At 41.7% G+C, this 9,724-nt stretch overlaps 1 protein-coding gene across 4 annotated transcripts in view; it reads right to left on the bottom strand.

Moving 5' to 3' along the window:
* Positions 1–9,724, bottom strand: part of LOC308285519 (nuclear receptor coactivator 2-like) — a 64,736-nt gene continuing 55,012 nt past the window's right edge. For 3 of the 4 annotated variants that reach the window (XM_080726297.1, XM_080726298.1, XM_080726295.1), the window contains exons 20-25: positions 9,377–9,454; positions 8,477–8,693; positions 6,905–7,100; positions 5,305–5,494; positions 3,869–3,943; positions 1–2,975 (exon numbers count right to left, since the gene is read on the bottom strand). In XM_080726297.1, the coding sequence (XP_080582423.1) occupies positions 2,964–2,975; positions 3,869–3,943; positions 5,305–5,494; positions 6,905–7,100; positions 8,477–8,693; positions 9,377–9,454 (768 nt within the window). In that variant the 3' untranslated portion in view covers positions 1–2,963. The remainder of the gene's footprint in view (positions 2,976–3,868; positions 3,944–5,304; positions 5,495–6,904; positions 7,101–8,476; positions 8,694–9,376; positions 9,455–9,724) is intronic. The other variant, XM_080726296.1, reaches the window with a different exon arrangement.

A 9,724-nucleotide genomic window follows, 5' to 3' on the forward strand; every position in this document is an offset into this window, starting at 1 on the left:
ATCATTTTTAAAATGATAAATTCAAAACAAACGGTTTTGGACATACAATATTTTCACAAAAACTGTCGCTGGAGTAGCGGGAACGCCACCGTCGCCCCCTGCAATGTTGTGGCCCTCAGCTTGGTACCCTAGACATAATTCGGCCCTTGGGGAAAACTAATTGGGGAACCCTGCCCTACTTTGTTCGCTGTACAACAAAAGTAGCAAGAATAGCCGATCTACAAGGTCACAGCGCTTCGCATCGGGACGCGCCGTGAGCTTGTAAATCGACTACTTTTTAAAAAAAAATATTTTGGAAAGTGAAAGTGTATCTGTGGGTTTTACCAACATTTAAGAGCTATAGTAAGCAAATAATAACTTGGCCTACGTTTTCTATTTTCCTGAAAAGTAAAAAAGTACGTATTGTAAGTTGTGGGCATAGCGTAGGCCTACAAGGTTTCCACCCGACAGTGATAATATTATGAACAAATACAAATAAATACCTCTACAACCACAGACACTGAGCTGCTTCTTCCTCTGACACCACACCTTGCTTCTGAATCAAACACATTGCTGTGGTTTACCATTGCACTGACTTACAAACGCCTGCATTCAGTGGGCGTCACAAGGGGAGGGAAAGTGGGACTGAGTAATAGGGCCCAAGGTGGAGGGGCCTTCATTATTTATCTATTGAAAAAATAGCAGATATACAAGCTCACAGCGCGGCACCGCTATCTGCTATTCTTCTGCTATCTGCTATTTTTGAAAATGTTTGTGAAAACTGAAAATGTGTGCAAATCTTTGAATACGGTATATATATATTTATTTTTAAGCAAACATTTGTAACTCAAATTTTGCTTCTGGGGGGGTCCCTGGAACTAAATATTTTGAGATGGGGGTCTGTGGCGAAATACATATAATCTTGGGGGTCCTTCACATGAAAAGGTTTGAGCCCCACTGACATAGAAACATTTAAGTTTTAAGTTTTTCAAGAAACCTTAGAAGGATTTGAAATATTCAAAGAGAAACTTTCACAATTTTTCAAAAAATAGCAGATCTACAAGCTCGCAGCGCGGCACTCGGTGCCGTGCTGTGAGCTTGTATATCTGCTATTTTTCAATAGTTAAAGTAGTTGGTGCGACACCCCTGCCTGCATTTAAGAAGATCTCAAACAAAATATAGTACTACAAATCATCATATAATGCAACCCACTGGTCACAAACAAAGCGATGGGTGACACTCACACTCACCATGGCCAACCAGTTTGTCACACCTGGGATTAGAACTTTGGAAAAAGTACTTTGCGTACGCAGTTAAACCAAGTAAGGAATGAAAATTCTCCCCCAAAATGTCCTTACGCCAGTACAGCACCAACTATACTCTACAAATAGAACGATTTGTACTTACATTGTATCGTCGTAACATTGTATAGTACTATAAGCACATCATTTATTAACAAAGTCTCCATTAAGTACTCAAGCTGTAATTATGTGTACTTAGACATTCTCACATTATAAAAAAAAAATCAACTGCCATTAAACAACGAATGGACTCTTAAGATAAAGTCAAGGTACTAAAAGCCTAATAGGACCAACATATTTCAGACTAATATATACATAAAATACAACTGTAAACTTCACAGTAATAAACCACTCACGCACGCACACAAACATTTCTAAGGCATTATGCTAGGTATTCAGCATCTTAAGGTAGCTGTGTACACAATCTATAAGTTAAGAAATAAAATCAATATGTATAATATAATTATATCTTTTTATGATTATATATACATATATAATTATATATTTAAAATCAGAGAGGATATTATTCGCTTTTTTAAAATCAGAGAGGAAATCATTCGCTTTTTTAAAAGAAATGTTCAAATGTTTTTGAATGACTCTATAGTACAGTACAAAAGGCTTCGATTGCCCTGATGAAAGGCTGTTTAAACATTCAGAAGCAGTTTCCATGGCTTACATTGTTTTTGTTATAGTAAAAGGTTTCGTCATGACATCTTTGGATTTTAAGTAGTTCACATCCAGCGGGAGAAAAGCTATAACCGCCCTCCAAATGTATCTCAAAAGGCTAAAACTGTAGCTGGACCTGAGAGATCGTTAAGAGAACGGGGGGGGGAAAAAAAGTGTTAAAGAAATCGAAAAAGGTCACGCGTCGTTAAATGGAAAACTAGATCCGACATCATTAGAATTCTCTGGGAATCGATCGTCATATAACTGGCACAATTGAGTTCCTTTTTTTTTGTCCACTCCCATTTCAATAAATTGTATTTCTTTGTAGTTTGACATTTTCACAATCTTCTTCAAATATATGACAAAATTATGAATATGTGTGTGCCTCCAGACCAGCAGAGGGGGCTGTGAAACGTCGACACTGCACCAGGCGTTGAATGCAGCACCGTGTTATGAATACACACACAGCAGTCCATCTCGTCACAAACTCACTCACAGGTGAGAAATGACAAACATTTTACATTATAAATCTATGTATATATGTATGTACATAATCTATAAACATTCATCTCTGTGATCTTGCACCACCAAAAAAACACACCGGAAATACAGGCCTCCTTCCATGGGTTGTATAAATAAGAGTTTTTAAAACTTTAATATTATGTAGTTTTTTTGTTGTTTTTGTTGTTGTAGTTTTTTTCAAAACTATAAATATAGGACTAATCAGGCTTTGAAATAGATATACAACTAAAATTGAGACGTTTGTATTTTGCTCCGGGTGTGCATGGCACACACGCACGCACGCACGCACGCACACACGCACACACACACACACACACACACACACACACACACACACACACACACACACACACACAGTCTTCTCCTGATCAGCTGATGGGTTTGATACCAGTGTATTGCCGTTGCCTCCTTTGCCTTTAGAATAGTCAGCTGTGTGCACAGACAGTGTATCCATTGGCTGCTTGTCCTCCATTGTCCCGCCCCCAAAGGCCGGGGTCAGCAGAAGTTCTGCAAAGAATCACACAAACGGTTTAATCTTCCAGTGTGTGAGTTGGTGACACTTCTTATGATTGATTATATTGGGGAAATGGGATGCTTTTGAAGCTTAATGTTTTTTTTTTACCCCATTTATCTCCCCAGTTTATGTCAATCAATTCCTCCTCACTACTGTCGTATCCTACTGACTCACCTACAGTACCAGGCAGTGAGGAGCCCCCACCGGGAGGATGTAAAGCCTACTCTACATTAGGAGTTTTCAAACTTTTTTTCTTTTCAAGGCACCCCTCTAAATAACTTTTTCATCCACAGCACCCATGAATTACACTGTTAATCTTTAGAATCTTACATCGTATTATGCAACGTGAATATGCACATCTTTCCACCTGGGATACAGTAGGGTATGTCACTGAGTAAATATCTGTTTCCATCAGAACTGACTGAAAATAACTTTATATTTGACGTTTAACCACCCCAGCATCCCTATTCTGGGGGGAAGGTTCACCAAAAATAGCCGATCTAGCTATTTTGGTGAAGAGACTATTGAAAAATAGCAGATATACAAGCTCACAGCTGCGAGCTTGTAGATCTGCTATTTTTGAAAAAATGTGTAACTCAGATCTCTATTTCTAGGGGGTCCCTGGGACAACATATTTTGAGATGGGGGTCCGCGGCCAAATACATGTAATGTTGAGGGTCCATTGACATGAAAAAGTTTGAGAACCACTGATTTAGAAGAAGGATTTAGAATCACATTTATAGAATCGGGTCAAAATAACTTTTTCACAATTGTTCAAGTATGTACTGAAGAGCATGTTTTGTTTCCAGTAGGCACCTTGCTTTGTCTGTGTGTACAAACTGAAAACAAGCTGACAATGAACACATGAGCCTGAGCAAACACTCACTGATGTGGCTTCAGTCTCCTGTGTTAACGTGTCAATCCCTGCCAACTGCTCCAGCATCAGGCTGCTGTCGCCCCCCTGTGGACAAAACACAACACAGCACCATGTCAATGAAGGAGCAAATGGATGAAGGAATGAAGGACATTGGTGAATTAATAATGAACTCCATAGTCCATAGACACCGGCAATTTGAAAATGGCCGCCCTGTAAGCTCACAACAATATACAAGAATACAAGTATTGTTTTGATACTTATTTAGTTACTTAGTTATTTTTCTTTTTTTTTTTAGTGCACGTGCATTCCATACATTTCATAGGGCTGGACCACACAGACAAATGTCATCATCACGGGAGTTGTCCATGTTGAGTGAAAGATTAACTATTTCTAAAATGACAAAATCTTTGAGCGGTACTAACTGCTCCTACATCTGGCTTTGTGTCCGCATGTCCGAACCGCAGAGCTTGGTATTGTTCAAGCTTCGTGGGACGCTTAATGAAATGAACTCATAAAAGGCACTGCTCATTTCACACTGGGTGTGATTATTATTATGTTTTCATATAGAGGGAAATTATGATATGATACAGTTTATCATTCTGCTCTGCGTTTTATATTGGTGAACATTACAGGACTCATCACTGCATCCTGTATGATAGAGTGGGTTGGCCTTCTTTGGCGAAACAAACATTGGTAGCCTACCTGTTTATTTTTAAGGCAATTGATGGGACTTTACCATTGTATCTTAAATCGCTGCTGGATTGGAATGAGCTACAACTTCATTTCAAGATATGTTCTCCCATAACATATGGTCATTTTAAAATCTTTGATTGTAGATCTACCCACAAGTGTCTGCAACTGTTTTTAAACTTGCTTTGTGAATATTAATTGTATATATTTTGTGAATATCTGTCCGTCACACGTCAAGTCACACTTTTGCCCTACTCATATCTCCGCCACCGTTGCCCCTATCCATGCCACACTTTGCACAAACACTCCTTGGCTGCCAAACCACAACCTCCACCCCTCATTTCTCACATGGCCCTCTTCTAGCGCAACCATGAGGCCGATTCTTGCAAAACACATTTTTGGACCCTACAGATTTTGCCCTAAAATCACGCAAAGCGGTACACAGTATCTCTAAAGTCATGTCAGCAACATGGATCTGTCCCGTTTCCCATATTCCCTCCTGATTGGCTACCATTGCCTTCTAAAGTTTGTGTATGCTTCCTGATGGTCGCTTATCTCCCGATTTACGGAGTCTTACTGGCGTATTGATGTAACTCGACGACACTGCAAATGAGGGCAACCTCAATGTCTTTCGAGAATAAATAAAGGTTTCAATGAATAATATATTAAAGGCATATGAGGCTCAGTAGCCAGAGGATCCTTTTAACAAAAAAAACCCAAAAAGGTTTGATAAACCTTTCTCTTATCTCTCTCACCGGTTCAGAGGTCATGGTGTGAGCAGCAGACATGTGGTTGATGATGCCGCTGTTGGCTGCCATGGTAACGCTGGCTCCAGTGTACATGGCTGCGTTGGACAGAGAGCTGTATGCAGGCTGCTGGGAGTTGGACTGGGAGCTGTATGCAGGCTGCTGGGAGTACTGGGACTGCTGCTGGGAGTACACACTGCTGGACAAACAGACACAGACACAGAGACACAGAGACACACACACACACACACAGACAGGGAGGTGCACAGAATGTTAGAGAGGCAGGGGCTGACATTTCTAAAAGGGCATTTTGGTGAAAATATCGAAAATAGCAGACCTCCGAGCTTGGAGGTCTGCTATTTTCGGTGCTTGATACCACACTGAACTAAGCATAATCAAGTCAATAATGGAGATGTGGTGTAACGGCATGGATTTCTACACAGAGAGGGCACTATTTTCAAGATAAGATGCTGCATTCAGTTCAGGAAAGTTTGGACAAGGCAATTCTCTTGAATGCTGCCTTCATTTATGGCATGGAAAGAGGGACATTTGCATTTCTTTCACCAAAGTAAAAACTGCGTTCATGGTCTGGAGAGGGCACTTTTTACAGATGGATAAAAGGGCCGGGGCTCAAGCATCAACAATACAGAGCAATACGTGTCTCACCGATATCACGTCATAACACAAATAATAATACTTATAACACTACTTATCAGTGCAGTGCCAAACACAAGTGACACTATAGCCAAATAAAGTGTCCATGCAACATATAAGAGTCTCACCGACATATCGACAATTTATTATCATATCATATATTTATATCAGTGGTTCTCAAAGTGCGTTCCAGGGACTCTTGGGGCTCCTTGTGGTAGGCTCCTTGCATGTTCCCCACCTAAACCTAACCTTAAACCTAACACTAACCTCAGTAAAACTAACGCTGGTGAAGGCTAACCTGCCGACGCTGGTGAATGCTAACCTGGTGAAACGCTAACTTGCCGACCCTGGTGAATGCTAACCTGGTGAATGTTATACAAGTGCAACTTCTTCAGTTTAAAATGATGTGTAAAATAGGGCTTTAAATAGGGCTTTAAAATGTGATTTAAAACCAAGAAAAAAACGACACTTTTGCCGTACAATATCCCAAATCTAGTATCATATCAGGACATGGATACAACACAGACATGTTGCTCAGCCCTACGGTAAAGTCAGCCAACCTGTTCCAAGGGCTGTCACGATTATGACATATCACCTGACGATTAATTGTCACTCAAATAGTTGCAATTAACGATTTAATTGTGTTTTTGTTGTTGACAATTACATTTCAGTTTGGCTTGTAGGCTTTGAAGTTGCACATGGCAGATATGACGCATAACCTAAATATACAAATACATGACATATTTGACAACTTTATACTTTAATAAGAACATGATCGCTGTGACGCGTTGTGAACTTGCAGATCTGCCAGCCCATTTCCACTATTTTTGAAAATGTTTGAAAATATATGAACATTTTTCAACATGGAAACGATTATGACGATTATGACAAAACGGTTGCGATTATGTCAAATAATTTTCATTGGACGATGATGTAGTACTTGTGACAGGCCTACCTGTTCCCACTCTGACTCCATCCATTGAGGTCTGCTCCAGGCTGGTACGGGGGTCCTCCTCCCCCTCCCTGAGGCATCATGGGACCCTGTTGTTGCCCCTGCTCCATCCTGGGGGAGAGCATCTGGGTGGTGCTGCCTCCTCCACCGCCCGGAAACCCTGGGCCTGCTGGGTTCACCTGCTGCTGTTGGTTCATCCCTGATATGTGTGTGTGTGGGGGGGGGGGGGGAGAGAGAGAGAGATTGATATATTAACTAGAAATACTGTTCCTACGAAACAGTGTGGGTTCGCTGCTCCCTCATTGGCTAAAGGCCCTGCCTTTGTACTGTCGCACAGTTTTTTTGAGGAGAATAACCTGAGTATATAAAGAATCGGGAGAACATACTGGCCTGGGAGAACATACGCTTTCAGCGTGGTGGCACTTGTTGGTGATGATGTCACCTAGAACGCTGCTCCTCATTGGCTAAGGGCCCTGCCTTTGTACTGTCTGTAATTCTTTTGGGGAGAATTAACTTGACCTATAAAGATTTGGTATAACAAAGGGGGGCGTAAAGTATAGCATAACATACTGAAATAACATACCGGTATCGATCCAACGTGTTGTTGTTATTTATAACAGGTCGCACTTGTTGGTGCGACCAAAGCTAGAACGCTGCCTTTGTACTTTCGGTCATTTTGTTGAGGAGGATAAAATTTACCTATAAAGTTTTGGTATAACATACTGGTCTCGCCTTTCAGCGGGCCAACAATTAGGGGGAGACACAGCACACACACACAGGGTCAAGACCACCACTGGGGAAAAAGCAGGTCGGGAGTGGCTTATTGACGGTATCAGCCCGTTGAAATGCGCTAAACCCCTGGGAGATGGCTTGCTGAAGTGGAGCGCCCACATCCCCGACAAGATCGCAGAGACAGTTTTGTTGATTTTTTTACCACAATTGAGACAATTTTTAACCGATTTAGTGCCATTCCCGAGAATACTCGTGAAAAGTACTCGAGTACCCAGAGTGCCGATCCCGAGTATACTTGCGAAAAGTAATATATTACTGTAACGGCGGTTATCCAACCTGGTACAATGGCGGAAGGTCCCGAGCCGAAATCCGTCGCTGATTTCTCATCATCACGGCTCCACGAGCACAAAATAGTAATCCCATAACATTGAGGCAGACGGGGGATCTCATCTTTAATGTCCATTATCTCAAAACAAGACTTTCAAAGGGGAAGATGGCAATAGATGCTCGCTAATAAAACACATGTTGAAAAGCACCGAGCCGATCCGCCATGACACCACGTAAACAATGATCGATTCCGGCGCAGGACGCGATGATGTCAGACCGGAAGTGTTAACGCTATGGACTTCTGGCCTTCAAAATAAGATAGTGGCCGTTAATGGAGCCAATGACAGGCACTCAGGACATTATAATCCGTTAATGTCTCTGGCTCAGAATGAGTTAAGATGACTCTAATGTTAATTCCCTATAGAGAAATGACTTCTGGGGAACCAGGGGATGAACGAGTGACATCAGGACTTGGCTACTCTACTGTATCTCTGGTGCTGCTGGGGGTGACAGTACCATAGCTGTTGTTGGGCCCTGGGTAGGGGAACTGTTGTGGGTTGGCCTGTGGGACGCGAGGGCCGCCGGCGGCCATGTTGCCCTGTGCGGCGGCGCGCATCATCATGGCCCTCTGCTGGTGCACGTGATGCTGCTGCTGCTGCTGCTGCCGCTGCCTCAGGTGATTGGTCAGATACTCCCTCTGTTGCTGGGCCATCATCTGGGCATTGAGGGCTCCCTGCAACACACAGTTTATAATTAATCCATTTAGGCCTAGAATTATCGAATGCTTTAGCTCACACTAGGGCATTCACGAATAGTGATTTTTAGTATTCTAATTATTCGACCTCAAAGTATTCGAATAGTCGAATATTCAACAGGACTGGCCAAACTGTCAAATATTAAGTAAGCAAGAGGCGAACATTGTGAAAATAGCAGATCTACATGCTCACAACGCCTCGCGTTGCGAGGCGTTGTGAGCATGTAGATCTGCTATTTTCACAATATTTATCTGCGGAACAGAGTCACATTAAATGTAATACCTACAATTCCAAGTGCTTGTCAGGGTGGGGGTCCCCAGTTCAAATATATTTATTTTGGGGGTCATGGCCTAAAGTTGAGGACCCCTGGCCTAGAGCATTAACAAATTCATCCACCAGGGGCATTGACAACTCATTCTTATGACTCCCTATCTAGCCAAGCTTTATAAACTATATCTTTTTTTAAAGAGAAAACAATAAGCGAATATTCGACTTCGGTGAACAACGTCGAATAGTGACTTTGATATTCGAATATTCGAATATTCAAATATTTGGTGAATGCCCTAGGTCACACACAATGAGTACGCACGCACACACAATATACTTCAACGTGTATTGAGAGAGAGAGAAAAAGAGAGACAGACAGACAGACAGTACTAACCTGGTTAGGTACATTGGACCTGATAGGTAGATTCATGTTGGAGACTCCGCCCATCTGACTCATCATTGGCTGACGGTTCTGAGGCAGACAGAGAAACAGAAACAATGTCAATAATAAATGAACAACATTATTTGTGAATGACTAACTAATAAAATCTGATAATATGCATGCAAATGTAAACATGACTTGTCATGAGTAAATGAGTTATACTAAGATAACCAGTAAGACTCCTTAATCGGGAGATAATCGACCACCAGGTCGCAAGCGTGATTTTAGGCCAAAATGTGTAGAAGTGTCCAAAAATGTGTTTGTAAAAAGCGGCCTGATGGTGGCGCTATATGGGACTGA

This window comes from Nannobrachium achirus, assembly GCF_963921795.1.
Source record: "Nannobrachium achirus genome assembly, chromosome: 5".
In the NCBI taxonomy this organism is placed as follows: Eukaryota; Metazoa; Chordata; class Actinopteri; order Myctophiformes; family Myctophidae; genus Nannobrachium; species Nannobrachium achirus.